This window comes from Xylaria bambusicola (assembly GCF_022495145.1).
Source record: "Xylaria bambusicola strain CBS 139988 unplaced genomic scaffold F5B22scaffold_30, whole genome shotgun sequence".
NCBI lineage: Eukaryota > Fungi > Ascomycota > Sordariomycetes > Xylariales > Xylariaceae > Xylaria > Xylaria bambusicola.
This window is the reverse complement of record NW_025953583.1, coordinates 235,005-250,431: the sequence shown is the minus strand read 5'-3', so window position 1 is coordinate 250,431 and position 15,427 is coordinate 235,005. Positions and strand designations below refer to the sequence as shown.

Genomic DNA, 15,427 nt, shown 5'->3' with positions numbered 1-15,427 from the left:
TGGTACTGTGACATCAGTCAGTGACTAGAACTTCAACTCAACAACATCAATAATAATCCCTGCGACCTAGTGGTACTGGTGGTCGGACAGCAACAACCAGACGTAAGATGGCTGCATTGATTTCTACCCTTTCCTTATCTTATCTATCTAAGCTATGACCACCTGGACCTGCACCAGTATGCAAGGGGCAATTGAGCTTGGGCCACCTGGACTCCATCAACCCCGCCTTCTTAATGGTATAAGTATGTGGCCGAAGCCTTTCATATGATTTTATTCAAGCAAGTGTCGCCACATAAAAGAAACCTTGAACCTTCGACGGTCTGGTTGACCCAGGCAGACAGACCTGTCAGTACTCCCATGCGCCAATTATACCTTTAGACCCGCTTATGCTTATGCCCTAACGATACCTTATGTCGACCTTATGTTCATACCCCTGCTCCTAACTCCAAAATCTCCATGTGATCCATGCCATCAGCCATTCTGAGATCCGTAATACATTTTCCAGCCTTGAATCCTTTTAGATTTCGTCGATAAGAAAACAGTCTTCTAACTCCATCTCTGGCCTTTCTGTCTCCCTAACTCGATTAACATTGATCAAAGGAGAATTTCCCCGGCGCGGATCCCCTACCGTGTTGTCCGCGTATACCCAAGCGGTTGCCGTTTGAACGACCTTCAGGCAAACCGTCTCGACCACTTCGTCAACGTGGCTTAGGCGGCTGATTTTCCAATTGCGAACCAGGCATCGCTCAAGGCTGAGAGCCAAAATGAGTAAGATAACACAAAACTTCAGAGCATTTTTCCGCCCCATACAGCACGAAATTATCCGTGGCTTCCGGTAGGGGGGCACTGGCGAAGGGCTCTTTCGACCGGAAACGACAAGCACACAAGAAGCGCGCATGCTTGAAATCCCCTGTCGGTTTGAGCGTCAAGAACAAGCCAGGCACCTCGATCTTGTCGGCTACTCTCTCCGGCGTCTGATGCAGCTTTTTATGGTACGCCTTTCGGCTGGCCCTAGCTTCCTTGCTGTCACCCTCTTCAACCTGGCTGCAGATATCTTCACTGATATATTTGAGATATTCACGATATGGACCGGAGCATGATATGAGGCGACGATCTCGAGCGTCTCTTCGGTCTCGGTTGAGGTCTGTAAGGTATTTCCATGTCTCACCCGATGTCTCGATGGTGATTCGCTTACCGGAGGCGATGATAGTGGTGGACGCTGGGAGCAAGGGAATGTGAGAGTTCCAAGCCCTGCTACAGCCAAAACATTTAAACACACGCTTCATCTCGTCATATATTTCATTGCTTTCAAGACATCTCCCTATCTTGTATCAGCAACACTGACTGCTAAAGATCTAGGGTTACCCTACGCACCTTTCCGCCGACGCAGGGCGTCAAGGCATATTTGCTGCAACAATACGATCGCAGGCTCATCGGGCATAGGGATGGATATGACCCCATTATGTTCCTCAACTGTATAGAGTCTCACAAGGGTGCTCCATAACTTGTCAGTCGTGTTTTCCTTGTCATTCATTTCGGTGAGCAATTCCATTGCAACGATGAGTTCCTTGTATTCTGATCTATAGCGGGGCCACCGTCCCTCAAGCACGGCAACTTCCCCAGCCGCACCGGATATGGAAGTCGGTTCAGGATCAGACTTCATGGTGAAGCCGCCAGTCTCAGATTGGGAGGTGTAACCCCATGTCAGGACTGTTTCAACAACGGCTAGACGCAGGCTCTTCCAAGCCTCCGTGGCAGGCGTATCCTCGATTCCTGGCAAGAGTGTCTTCGCGAGCGCCAATTCAAGATGCAGTACTAATGCACAAAAATACTGGAAGAAGCGGTTGGTATAGTAGGATTGAAAATCGGGAACGGCCTCTCGGGCTAGTTCTATGTATCGCACCCCCCTTTGGGCGGTATCCAGGATTTCTTGAAGACGTTTTTCACGCAACGTCGCTTCGTCCCCGACATCCAATGGCACGACTCCTCTGCGCTTAGATGTTCGGGCCATGATTGCTATCTCGGGCGAACGCTCGGGACTTGGGGCCGCGAAGGCTATCGTAGTCGCTCGCTCAGAGTTGCAGCGTGTATCTGGTATTTTCGGCGACGGTGAGTAAGCTGTTACGATGGTCGTCGGGCCCGGATTCCGCGCTATGTTAGACCGATTTCTGCGCTATGTTTGACGCTAGAGTATTAGAGGTGCCTACTTTTAGCGATAGGTGAATGCGCTGAGGGCGGTGGTGGTAAATAACGTTGTTAAAAACGCAGTATCAGAATTATACAGACGTTGTTATATAGTGGGAATGTATGTAGTAATGCCAATTTTTAGGTATATGTCTAAGCAAATAACAAGATGGAATTAAGAAGAGATATTTAAAACAGAAATAAAAGCCTTTTTATACGAGATCCGGCGCACATCGAGGATCTAGATGGTGAGGCACCTTATACAGAGGTGGCTTGGTCATGGCATCTGTCGGGGCAGCTGTCTTTCAACAGGAGGGTATGAAGAAATATGGATCTTGGGGGTTGCGGGGGAGGGGCACCGTAAAATCACCGTGAGGTGAGATGAACGCTGCCAAGATATGTATGGACCGTAGGTAGGAGATGAGCCAAAAGCGAATAACCATATAGACTATATGCCCCATTGGTGATGGCACCCTAACTGTAGGTAGGTATAGCCACTATAGTAGGCCACTAAACCTCCGTTGCCTCTATATCTTTGATACAATCATCACGGCCATACCTTGACAACTCGTAGCTAGCGATAAACAGCGTTGCCTTAGGTTGAGACCTGTACTATTACTATGTTGTATTGCTGATCTGTAGAGTTGAGCTTACTCCCTCTTTATATTTCATTTTATTGATATCTGTACGGCTAGGTAGGAAGATGTAACCTGCGTGGGTACTTAGAGGTAGTAAGAGGGTGGCATCTTGATATAACCACTTTGACCACGCCTTGTAGATCTACAGGTGCCTTAATGGGTTAACACGCCGATGGTAAAACGGAGGCCCGGCGACTACGAGGTGGACCGCACCGCCACGACCCGCACGATGAGTCAGTACAGACTTTCGTGCTGAGTTCCTCATTTTGCATCTGTGTACTACACAGGTGGCTCAACTGGAGTGCCCAAGGGAGTCTTGGTTAAGCATAAATCCATATATAGTACATATCACACGCCAGCCACGTGAAGTTGTCCCGAAACAAGGACTCGTACCGCTGCCACTTCTGCATGTAGCTGCGGAAAGGCCACTGCGAGAGCACGTAGATCTTGTTCAGACGGCTTAGCCGTGCATGTCCATCTGCTCGGCGAGGAATATCTCTCGACTGATAAGAATTTGATGATGCAGTGGCCGCGGCGGCATGGGTCTGCCCGCCAACAATAGCCACTTGAAGACATTGTCTAATCTCCTCAAGTCGAGTTCTTTCTCGATGCAGGCCACAGCATCGCGACTTGATGGGACTATATTGTCGGAATTTGAACGGTAGGAGGCGGGTAAGAGCGACAGGAGTTGATCGCTATCGATTGATGATACGTTGGCTTGGTTGGTCGTGTCACTTTTTAATAATTGGACGGAGAACGGGGGCAGGTCAACTTTAGCCTTGAAGTCCTGTTAGCAAGGTGTTACTGCGGCTGAGGCTTGATTTCATTGTATTACCATGTTCTTTCCGTCCTGGAATTTGATTATCAGCTGCGAATAGTTTCGAAACCGATACTTTCTAGACCCTCTCGGCCGCTAACCCGCGTTGACAATTCTTCATGATACAGACGAGAACGAAGAGCAAGTGCGGCAAGGACCCAAAAGGATCGAGTGAAGCCAAGTCATTGGCTTTTCAACGCGATGCTCTAGCACAAGAAATCAAAAGCCCATGGGTTGTTGCCTTGCTCCGTCCGCGGAACCATGGCCCCCACGGAACATTATTCTACGTGGCATTCATCTATCTTATTCCATTGGTGACTCTCGGTGTTTCTTGTGGCTCGCGCGTACAGCATGCTGCTTCAGGTACATCCAGAACTGTCAGTTAGCTGGTGAGGCAGATTTGGGCACTGCTGACTACTTATTGCTTCAGTTGACGAATGAAGAGGAATCAGACGGCTAATAAAGGCCTCCAAAAGTGACCCTACCTTTCTAAGTTGCAGCTGAGCCCTCGGTGCCCAATCTTAGGCGGCCCGCGACCGACTATACTTCTTCTTTGCCGTCTCTACTCTTCATAACTTTTTTCTCTCTCTTTCTTGTGCATATTTGATTTTCAATCGGGTTGTTTCTACTGGAAACAGGCAGGCTTCACTTTATGTCTTGTAAATTCGGAATGAATGCCTGACGTCGCTTGCCTACGCAACTCACTCGTACCCCAGTCTGACTTCCACTGGATGTGATAACCAATCTGACGCACCAACTGCCTGAAACCCCCGCGAAATGAAAGACACAATCTGCACCAAGGAGACTGTAAAGGAGAACGGGTTGAACCTCTGGGGTATGCCGCAAGATGGCCGTCCTCCCGAAGTAGAGTATGCGAATCTACAAGATTGTTAGAATATGAATGTCGTGCTCATGTCCGGCTAGGAAATAGATCAGCTAACCAGGTTTATCTGTGCTAGTATTGTTGCCGTCCAAGGACTTGGCGCTCATCCCTTCTATACTTGGGTCAGAAAGGTTCCGGCTACCGGTGCCTCTACACCTCGAACGCGGAGTCGCAGTTATCACTTCTGGCGTAAGGACGGAGACAAGAGTGATGATGAAGACTTGAAAGTAATGTGGCTCCGAGATTTACTTCCATTACAAGTTCGAAATGCACGGATTGCTGCGTACAGCCATCAACTTGATTGGAAGGGCGGTGACATTAAGGCTACCTTGAGAGAATGCTCTGATCAGTTTTTGAATATCTTGCTTCACAAAAGAGGTCGCGATGAGGTACGTGAGCTGCTTGGTACTTTAGTAGACTATAATTATCCATCGTCATTACTAACTATAGTGTATAGGAACGCCGGCGTCCATTAATTCTGATTGGGCATAGTCTTGGGGGACTTGTTATTCAGCAGGTTAGTCCCCTCCTCTCCCTCTTATGTATTTTTCTCAAATTTATAAAATGTCTAGGCACTTGTGAATGCCGTTCATGGTACCCTTTACTCTGATATACGCTATTCTGTAACGGGGGTTATCTTTCTGGGGGCACCGTTCCGTGGCAGCGGGTTGGCCATGTACGGGGAGTGGCTTGCGAAAGCTTCGCGGCGGAATGCTAGATTACTAGCCACCCTAAGGAAGGATGAGCCATACCTACATGGTATGTCTTGCGACTTCTGGGCTAGTTATGGGGACAGAGATATCGTCTGCTTTTATGAGAAGAAGAACAATGCGAATTTCGTGCTTTTCAAACAACGTGTGGGTGCACGCTCAAGTCCGTTTCTTATTCTATCTGCTAAATGGCGTATAGGTTGTGGGTTCTCAGTCAGCCTGCATTAACGGCAAGAGAGGGATCTATATGAATACGGACCATTCCGGACTGAACAAGTTCAGCGGGGATCACGACGAGAATTATAAGCTCCTGCTGCCCGAAATCCAGAGAATGGTTAATAATGCACCGTCTGTACTGGCCAGTTTACAGAGTACGTCAGCTAAAAGCAATCAGGCTGATCCGAAACGCCACTGGGTTGTGCCATTCAACTGAAATACGAACTTCGTTGGTCGTGAAGAAATTCTAGGATCGCTTCTCGAACGGATTCCTCCCGATATCAAAAGAGATGCATGCCAACGGACTGCCATATCTGGTGTGGGCGGCATGGGAAAGACTCAAATCGCTCTTGAGGCGGCCTTTCGGGTTCGCGACTCATGTCCTGATTGCTCTATCTATTGGGTACCCGCGGTGGACGTGGGTAGTTTCGAAAACGCTTACCGCGAAATTGGCCGGAAGCTTGAAATCGAGGGCATCAACAACGTTGAATCCGACATCAAGACGCTAGTCAAAGAAGCACTGAACGGTGAAAGCGCTGGTAGGTGGTTGATGATAGTCGACAATATCGATGATATCGAGCTTTTCGACGGCGGCGCGGGCCTATCCCAATATCTTCCAACGAACTGCCATGGCTCTGTTCTGTTTACAACACGCGATTCGAAAGTCGCCGAAAAACTCTGTGCTACTTGTACACCCATCGAGGAATTAAATAGAGTTGAATCAACTGTGCTCCTCCAGGCAAGTCTGGATGCGATACGGCCAGACTGGTACCAGACAAAATGTCAAGATCCAGAAGCTGTGCGCAGGCTACTCGATTCTCTAGGAGATCTCCCTCTAGCTGTCAAGCAATCATCAGCATTCATAGCGACAGCACGAATTTCGATCCATGAATACCTCACATTATATCGATATTGTGAAACAGATCTAAGTGGAAGAGAGCTGAATGAGGAATGCGCCGATCTCTGTCGCTATCAAGATGGCCCAGCTTTTTCCAGTCACGAAGTGATTCCAGATCCGGTCATTCAGACCTTCCTCGTCTCCTTCAAGAGAATCGCCGAGAGTGACGCGCTAGCGGCAGATTACTTGATATTCATGTCTTTCCTATCGCAAACAGACATACCCTGATCACTTATGCCACCATGTGACAAACTCAGAGAAGCGAAAGCCATCGGTACCTTGAAGGGATATGGGTTTCTCAAAGAGCAGGAAAATGGAGATTCATACGATATCCACCGACTAGTTCGTCTATCAATGAGGTATTGGTTGGCACGTACAGGAGATCTCGCTGGATGGGCGACCAAGGTAATTCATCGGGTCGAGGATGTCTTTGATTTTACATACCATCGTAGCGAGGGCGACAATGAGTGGGTAAGATATATGCCACATGCGCAAAGCATACTGGTTTCCGCCCGCTGGTCCACCGACGTCGATACGAGGGCGAAGCTGATCCTCAAGGTCGCTAACAATCTTGACTCTCATCTTGGAAGGCATGAAGGGGCAGTGGAGGGGTTGACGGAAGCACTGAGACTTGAAATACAAGACGATTCAATCTTGATGGGGATCAAGAGCGATCTCGGCAACATGCTCTGTATTTTGGGACGGCACGAAAAAGGACAAGCTCTATTGGACGAGGCAATGACGCGATACCTGGCGATGGATACTATTAGCATGGATGCGGTGCGTTGCGCACGCCGTCTTTCGTGGGCGTCAGGCGCGCAGGGCAAACTTGTCGAGGCGGAGAGACGAACCCGGAAGGCGCTCGAGTTGACAAAGAAAATGGTCGACAACGAGCGCCCAGACGTCGGCTGTGTCGGTGACCTGGCTCCATCGGACGTGTTTGCTGTTGAAGCACAGAGCCTGTATCAGCGAGCACGGCTGGCCGAGCACAATGATGTAGCAGAGCAAGTCCTCTGGATTATGCGTGACTATGCGGAAAATGCCGGAGCGCGGGAAGACGACGAAGAGGCAGAGCGCACACTGCGGAGAGCGCTGGAGCTGGCTGAGTCTGCACCAGACAGCGACCATCACATAGTGCTCGATGTGAGAAAGTCGCTCGGGTGGTTGCGTGCTCATCAACCGGTAGAGTCGAAGTGCATCGAGGGTGTCAACATGCTTCGCCAGTTGTTGATGGAGTCTCAAACAAGGCTCGGCGGATTCCACCCGAAGACACTTGAAATGATGCGCTGTCTCGGCGCGGCGCTCGGCAGCCTCGGCAGGTTCGACCAGGCCGGCTGGAGCTTGGAGGAGGCAGTCACGACCCTTCGCCAGGCACTGGCGCTGACTCGGAAGGTACGAGGCGAGAAACACCCGGACACACTGCAGACCGTGCACAGCCTCGGAATGGCACTGTGTGCGCAACCAAACCTCGACGAAGCAGCCAGCATCTTTTATCGAACAACCGATCTGCGCAAGAAGGTGCTGGCCGCAGAACACCCCGGCACCCTGACTACCATAACGAGCTCGGCATTGCCCTCCACCAACAGGGCAGATTGGATGAGGCCGTCGCTATGCTCCGTCGCACACTCGACCTGAAGAAGAAAGTGTTGGGAGAGGGGCACTCAGACACGCTGATCACCATGCAAATGCTCGCCGTTGCCCTCTATGACCAATATGAATTGGGCGAGGCAATTGCCGTGTTTCGCGAAACACTTAGACTAGAGGAAAAGGTGCTGGGCGACACACATCCCTCCACCATGGACACAAGGGGGTGGATCGAGGGCATCAACCAGGAAATTTCCTATAGGGAGAATCCAATGCCCTTTTGATAAACAAGACCCGACGCGAGCGCCGTGAAAGTCTAACGCAGACTTGAGGTTGTTGTGGTTTACGTAGCACTGGTGGCAGAACGGCAAACCGTCGCAACGGAAAGCCGCGATCGTGTGAGCCGTGCCGAAAGATAAAGACTCGGTGTGATCATCGAGTCCCCACATGCGGAAGATGTCAGGCCAGGGGCATCGCGCACGAGTGCTACTACCATCCTGCACCACTAACCCGCAATTCTCGGGGTGTTGATAGTGTTCACGCTCGAAGCAGGAAAGGTGGAGGTGCCCAGTCGTCCGGAGCTGTTAACTGCGTTCTTCCATCTAAACCTCTCTCCCTCACATCAACTCCTACGTGGGGAGGCTTTGTTGAACTTCCTCGATACTTGCGTCGGCGTGGCCGTGGTGAGCGACCAAACACTGGTACCACAACATATTGCGACAGAACTACTCGAGGACCATGTCCTCAACCGGCTTGACTGGCCCTGGCTTGTCCCAACGCCACTTGACTCCAAACGCATCGTCGTTATCGGAGAGAAGCGTGACCCCGCAGGTTGCGAGCGATTCTACAAGACAGCCAAAGAGTGCGGCGTGTCTGTGGTCGTCATGGATCGTCCCGGCCACTGGATGCAGGACTCCGCCGGACCTGGACAGAATTACAGGGAGCATTTCATCCCTTTTCCTGGCTTCGCATCTGATGATGTGGCAGAGCGCATAGTGACAGCAATTCGTTCCTTACCATACATGATCAACAACATTGTGACTACTATGGACCCGTTGCTCCAAGGTGTGGCCAAGGCGGCCGAGATGCTTCGTCTTCCCACCTGCCCTTCCGAAGCCTATCGTCGCGCGACTAATAGGTACGAGACCAGACTCATGCAGACATCAGACACAATGCTACTTGTTTCTGGCACAGAGGATTTGAGGCCGCAGCTTGATAGCCGTCAACTACCGCTGTCTTTCCCACTCATTGTCAGACCTACGCGCAACCATGGCTCTTATGGCGTTTCCAAAGTCCAAAATGAGACAGACTTGTACGCGGCAGTGCAACATGCCATTACCTTTGTCGAGACTCAGCACACAACGTTTGGCGCGCAAACAGCTGAGACAAATGTAATAGTGGAAACGTATTGCGAGGGCCCAGAGATCGACGTCAACTTCATCCTTTAGAACGGCGAGTCGCTCTTTTCAGAGGTCGTTGACAACTTCCCATGCATGGGCGATGATGCTTCCAGTTTCAGCAAAACTGAACAATTCGTGGAAACGGGTTTAGCCTGGCCATCGGCTTTGCCCTATGAAGAAATAGAACTGCTCCGCAGCGAGATGCTCGACATTGTCAAGAGGATTGGCTTTGAGACCGGTGTTATCCACGTAGAAGCGAAAATGAATAACTCGGCGTTCGAATGGGAAATGGACTAACACTATATCCTCGACCTTGGCCCTAGGCACGATCGTCTGAACGCCCAAAGTCTTTTCTCCTAGAAATTAACCCTCGACCCCCCGGGCAATCCGATTCACTTGGCTCAGCATATGTCAACAGCGTAGATTATTATGCGCTATACATCATGCAGGCCATTGGCGACGAAACGCGATTTCGTAGTCTAGCGTGCCCCTTTTCAAACGGCCCGCAGTGCCACCTAGCGACCTCGCCTATACCCATCCGCATGAGCGGGAGATTGGCATCTGATATCAATATAGAGTCCACATCTCGCGATTACCCAGAGATTCCCTCTAACATGCTGATGTTGCACCCATTCTATCAAAAGGGAGAGATGGTCCCAGACCGAGATGAGCTCAGGCTTCCATGGCTCGGATTTTGCGTAGTTGCCTCTAGGAGAGGCCGAAGAGACTTGATGGAGAAAGTCATGATTGTGCGCGATGAACTGCAATTCGAGGTGACGCCAGTGTCCGCTTTTCGAGAACATAAACTGAGTTTACCATCGTTCGTTGAGTCGCAATATGGTGAAACAGGCAGGTGTTGAAAACTTCAACGCTCTCATGTTGATAGGATGCTATACATGAAATCTTTCCAAATTTTCATTGCCTTGGTGGTTCTTAAATAAAGATGACAAATGAGGTGCTAATTAGAGTTATACGATGATACGGGTACATTGAGCGACAGAAGAGCCAGTCATTGTGATGGCGCTTTAGAACGTGCTGTGGTAGATCAATAATGATCTTGCTTATGAACATTTGATATCATCGATTTTATTGCCCTATATATGCTACAGTGATTCGAAAGTGATACAATTGCGCCGGCCTTCCTAACCTCCGAGATCAGTCAACACGTCTCAAATGAGTCCGAGCTGAATAGCCTCACTTCAATATGGCCTATATGTCTTATTGTATATATGTGTGAAAATTGCATGAAATGCGGAGAGCCCATTAGATCAAAATAGATATCTCAATACCGAGCATCCTTCTTCACCAGTAAGTAATAGATATCTCAATACCGAGCATCCTTCTTCACCAGTAAGTAACATTATCTTCAATCTACATAGCCCAAGATCAAATAATATATCGTCAATTCATACAATCGAAACTCCCTAATCATACAAATCATCCCATCATTCATCATCTAGATATCTCATGGTATCTCGCTCAAGCTATTACAATGAATAAATAAAACCGTCGAGTTCTCCATTCCGTACCCCTACAAACCAATCAGCCAAAGCCCTAGTTACAGCCCAACCTATTCATATTAATATTCAGCGAGCCGTAGTTTTTTGCCTATATCCCTCCTCCTTGCGCGCTCCGAGGGTTTCGCCTCGCCGTTATCAAAAGCTTCGCCACGGGCCTTGAGCGCCTGGAGGAGCATTCCAGCGTCGAAGAAGCCATCTGCATAGGAAGTATGTATTAGCAAAAGCTCTGCAGTGGTTGTGTTAGAGGGACTATTATAGAAAACAAGACTTACATCCACCTAATTCGTCATCGCTCATCAACATACTCTCTTCAGTCGGCGACCGTGTCCCGGTGGACGACCCGTTCGCTAACCGTAAGCGCATGGCGTTATTGTCTAATCCCGTGATCATACGTCCGCGGGCCTTGAGCCTGTTACTGGTCTTCATCTTAGATGGATCGATCTCACGGGCTCGCGTCTGCTTGGCGCTGGCCGCCTTCCGGCCCGTAATGCGTAATATGCGGCGGATTTCAAGCAGGTAACTCTCAAGCGTATCAATAAAACGCTTGGTCTGCCGATGTTTGCTCGAGACGCAGATGTTGATGCCTTCGTCCTTGATGATATAACCTATGCCAAAACCATCTCCAGATGTAGGGCCAAAGCCGAATTGTCGCAGTGACGGGTTCCCGCAATTCGATGTTGACAGGATTGTCGTGTTCAGCCTGTCCCAGCCTGGGTCGGCAAATATGGCCGGCACAGGGTGGAGATCTCGCGCCCGGGAGTTGGACCCTGTGCTGTCGACTCGGCGGTGCGACCGCACTTCCATATCCATCGAGGATATGGAGTCGCTGCGGGGGCTTCCTACGACGGAGTTAAGGGCGGAGCCGTTATCTGTAGGGCTTGAATATCCATCGCTGCTTGGCCCAGGGCTGGTCTGTTCATCTACATATCTTTGCCATAGGCAGAATAGTGCGTACAGGTGGCGATCACACCCTTCGGCCTTGGCACATAGTCTGGTGCTGCTCACATGCTGCTCACACGCTTTCCGAAGTGCATCAACCTTGGTCTCGGCGGGATTGTCAGCCCAGAAGGTTTGGACAAAGTTGACGGATTCATCTGTCACGGAACGAATAGCCTCAGTTCGGCCGTGAAGGTAGGCCTTGGTCATGGCGGGTTCATATGTGCATTCTACCCTTCCATAAAGTCCGTAATAGGCAGCTTGGAATGCCATCTGTACGAATGCGTCGGGCGAGAATCCCATTGACGTAATGAAATTCTTGCCATAACCACTGAAGTCCAAGCACTCAAACTCGTTCTGACTAATCAAGTCAGCCAGTCGCGTCTCGGCGAACCGTACCGCAACGTTAAGCTCCGGTATCATGTCCCACTCAAGCTTGTGAGGGGTGGTGTTGACGTCCCCGAAGCTCTCGGGATCTCGTTTCGAAGGATCTGGGCTGGTAGTTTTCCACAGGCTCGGCGCCTGCCCATTGATCGATCTGGCGAATCGGAGAATGGTGTCTGTGTAAACATCACTGGCGAAGCGGAGCACTGTATGGCCGTCGACACCAGTGTGTTCAAAGTTGATTCCTGCACTGCCGTTCTTGCAGACGATAATCTGAAGCTTGTCGTACCATCTATTGATACATGTCCCGATTTGGACACCCTTTACCACCTCATTTGTACCGCAAAGCATATTTTGGCATAGCTCGGCTGCCGTTGCAGGTTCAGTATAGTCTAAACAGAGTACGAAGAGAGCAGAATCCACAATTCCAAGGCAGTCTGCATTATTGGAGTGCTCCTCCCTCGTTAATACCTCCCTTAAACCAGACCAGATCTTTCTGTTTTCCGTACTGAGGATTCCGAGTGCCCCCTTGGCAGCCTCCTGGATCGGGGTTTGGACTGCATCATCGACAATAGTCTGCAGATTGATAGCAAGGTCTCGCTCACTCATGATTAAATCGGAGTTATCGTCGAGCACGTCAAACCAGTAAAATTGACCATGGCAAAGCACAACGATATGCTTCGAGTCGGGATCTTGTTCGATTTGACAGCCATGATTTGTAGGTACGCGGGCCGTTCCGAAAAGTCGCGAATACTGGTACATACAAAGAGGCTTCCCCCTAATCTTGTCTGGGGGCAGTTCCTCTCGGCGCACCGCCCGAACGAATTCTAGTGCTGAGACTACAAGTGATGCTGCGCGGGTTACCTGATTGTTTCTTTCAGGTGTTGGGTCATCTTCTAATAAGAAGAACGGGTTCAGATTCAGAACAACAGGATTATCGAAATTCAGGTATGAGTCGTACCCTATACGTGAGATCAGTAATATGCCACTGAATGTATTATACCACGCTCACTTACAGAATTGCTCTATGAAGCTGCTCTTCCCGAGCGCATATTTCTGAAGTTTTTCTTGAAGGTCTGGGCCATCTGACTTCAAGAACTCCTCAACTGCCAGCCTTGTCTCTGCATGCTCGCGAGGTCCCTGTAAAGGCCGCAGGGCAGCGAGATATTTCCGACAAGAGCTGCCGAGTTCAGGGATGGGTAACTTGGGTAGATCATCCTGGCCAGCAAATGTGATGCCGCCGTCCTTCGACTCCTCAGGTATGGCCATTCCTACAGACATGTTGGGTGGCACTTTAAGACTTGGAGTCTTGCCGTTGACGGGTTCTGCAGGCTTAGGTAGTGACGTAGGTGTAGAAGTAGTAGAAGTGATAGAGGCAGTAGATGTCGTTGATGCCAGAGTCTCACCCAGGGACTTTGGCATAGCAAATATTCGGACTTGGGTAGGCATTCTGTCAGCTTGCTCAAGAGGCCATCAAGCGTATAAAGGCGAGACAGAGGTGCAGACGTTTAGGCCGCGCAGAGCTGTGCGGTAAAAATAGTGACAATCGTGAAGACAATAAACGGGCATCCCATGGAAATCCCCACTGGGGAGCTAATATTTGGTATGGTGGTTGTCAACCTTGATGAGATATGACCATGCGAAGAGGAAGAGAGAGTGAGGGAAGTTTAGATGAGCGAGACGGCTATAAATCGTCTATAGCACGGTAAAAGGAACAGATGGGATAGCAAGGCCGACCGATGGCATGCTAGGCCGGTGGATCTGCGGCAAAGCTTCCCAAGCCGCAAGACAAGCTCAGGGCGAGGGACCCATTATCACATGTGCAGCTGGCGGGCTTGATACTGGGGAAGACTATCGCGTCGAACAAAAATGCAGCCAAGCAACATGATTGGACCCAGGTGGCATGGCGGCCTAGCTCTCCATCCGCAGAACCGGCCGAAATCACACACACAAGACTATGACGAGCGCCGACAACCTGGCGCATTCTGCCGAGAGAGTCTTGCATAAAGGTCCTTCGTAGACTAGAGGGCAAAGGGAAACTATAACATACCTTGAAACAAGATAACCGAGCCAATCCACCCACAGTGGTAGCTAATATGGAGGTGGTCTGACACTTACTAGGCGAGTGAGGCCGAAGAATGGAGACTGGAGAATGGAGAGCGGAGTATGTGACGAAGCGAGGAGATGATGTTACGAGCACACGGAACACAAAAGACACACACACTCGTTGTCTTCTCTTTGGAGGAGTGTGAATTGGCAGCCAGGAGGAGAGTATATGACTCGGCAACTGCGGTAATGCTCGGGAATTTTGGGATGAAGAAGAAGATGATACCTAATACTACTCTTCCGCCTTCCCGTTGGAGTGTATGTCATGAGGCCAAGGGGCGACTCATCCGCAGCATGACCCAGGTCTCACTGCTGGACTTGTTACCTACCTAGGTACGTAAGAAAGCAACGATAAGATGAAGAAAGGTAGTTCATCGGCCAGCATCCCCACCCGAGCTGTGCTGCAACAGCAACGAGGAATGACGACTGCGGACCGTGCGAGATGTCGTTGGCTGCAGGGTCGATGGACCGTCAACTGGGCCGTAGATCTGGATCTGGAGCGTGAGGAGAGGGTTTGTGGATGTGTGGTAGTCTCGCGTGGGTCGTTTTCGGGCAAGTGGATGTGCTTTGGTTGGACACGTTCGGAGGAACGGCGCATTCGACGAGCCTCGTCTGCCTGCGCAGTACTTACCCACGTACTAGGTTAGGGGAGAGTAGCGAGAGGAGACCGGAGGGCTCTTCCCATCGGCGCTGGCACCGGTGCGACAGTAGTGCGTGGCGCGAACAGTCGTAGTCCGCTTTTAGGCCGGTAATCCTGTCCAGATCCTGTCTCTCCCGGATACAGATCGATATGCTTTGCAAGATAGAGTTGTCGGGAATCCAGAGGCATCTAAGACTACATATACCTGCCGACTGGGATCTGAGTGACCTAGTGGGAGGAGACAGCGCGCTCAGCTTGAGCGCTGACAGCGTGTGAGCGACGAGCAATCATAGCTGGAATGATGTAACCTGAAATGCATGGGCTCGTGACAGGGCCTGGACGAGAGGTGGGGTTCACTTTAGCATCCATGAATCTCCATGAATCTCCCCAGAAGGAAACCAGCTGGGCGGGTTAACCCCAGGTCAACCGTCAGACCAGGGCATGCCCCGTATACTTAGCATGTCGCTATATAGGTTAGGCTATCGTAGGTACCTCTTCACTGTCCTGCCCA

General features: G+C 50.3%; 4 protein-coding genes across 4 annotated transcripts; 2 read left to right on the top strand and 2 right to left on the bottom strand.

Moving 5' to 3' along the window:
* On the bottom strand, nucleotides 1–1,538 carry F5B22DRAFT_612480 (uncharacterized protein). The gene is made up of 2 exons (XM_047975345.1): nucleotides 1,375–1,538; nucleotides 1–1,321 (listed from the first exon to the last, which is right to left on the bottom strand). Exons 1-2 carry the CDS (start codon nucleotides 1,532–1,534, stop codon nucleotides 747–749), a joined length of 735 nt encoding a protein of 244 aa, XP_047829443.1. The 5' UTR covers nucleotides 1,535–1,538; the 3' UTR covers nucleotides 1–746.
* Nucleotides 1,539–4,416: 2,878 nt separating this feature from the next.
* F5B22DRAFT_657326 (uncharacterized protein) lies at nucleotides 4,417–8,597 on the top strand (the record flags this gene model as incomplete). Its single annotated transcript, XM_047980034.1, has 7 exons — nucleotides 4,417–4,508; nucleotides 4,599–4,911; nucleotides 4,980–5,039; nucleotides 5,095–5,379; nucleotides 5,432–5,603; nucleotides 5,700–6,543; nucleotides 6,604–8,597. 7 exons carry the CDS (start codon nucleotides 4,417–4,419, stop codon nucleotides 7,979–7,981), a joined length of 3,144 nt encoding a protein of 1,047 aa, XP_047829442.1. The 3' UTR covers nucleotides 7,982–8,597.
* F5B22DRAFT_647965 (uncharacterized protein) lies at nucleotides 8,026–10,190 on the top strand (the record flags this gene model as incomplete). Its single annotated transcript, XM_047978958.1, has 5 exons — nucleotides 8,026–8,115; nucleotides 8,263–8,326; nucleotides 8,465–9,321; nucleotides 9,379–9,579; nucleotides 9,654–10,190. 5 exons carry the CDS (start codon nucleotides 8,026–8,028, stop codon nucleotides 10,188–10,190), a joined length of 1,749 nt encoding a protein of 582 aa, XP_047829441.1.
* A 231-nt stretch (nucleotides 10,191–10,421) lies between these two features.
* Nucleotides 10,422–13,768, bottom strand: F5B22DRAFT_275101 (Choline/Carnitine o-acyltransferase-domain-containing protein). The gene is made up of 3 exons (XM_047970243.1): nucleotides 13,187–13,768; nucleotides 11,123–13,132; nucleotides 10,422–11,046 (listed from the first exon to the last, which is right to left on the bottom strand). Exons 1-3 carry the CDS (start codon nucleotides 13,617–13,619, stop codon nucleotides 10,910–10,912), a joined length of 2,580 nt encoding a protein of 859 aa, XP_047829440.1. The 5' UTR covers nucleotides 13,620–13,768; the 3' UTR covers nucleotides 10,422–10,909.
* Between the last annotated feature and the right edge of the window lie 1,659 nt (nucleotides 13,769–15,427).

Coding starts and splice junctions, on each gene's coding strand:
- F5B22DRAFT_612480 (XM_047975345.1), bottom strand. CDS start 1,534: ATGAATGACAAGGAAAACACGACTGACAAGTTATGGAGCACCCTTGTG. Junction 1,322..1,374: donor CGCCCTGCGTCGGCGGAAAG/GTGCGTAGGGTA, acceptor GATACAAGATAG/GGAGATGTCTTGAAAGCAAT.
- F5B22DRAFT_275101 (XM_047970243.1), bottom strand. CDS start 13,619: ATGCCTACCCAAGTCCGAATATTTGCTATGCCAAAGTCCCTGGGTGAG. Junction 13,133..13,186: donor CAGCTTCATAGAGCAATTCT/GTAAGTGAGCGT, acceptor TCTCACGTATAG/GGTACGACTCATACCTGAAT. Junction 11,047..11,122: donor CGATGACGAATTAGGTGGAT/GTAAGTCTTGTT, acceptor CTTCCTATGCAG/ATGGCTTCTTCGACGCTGGA.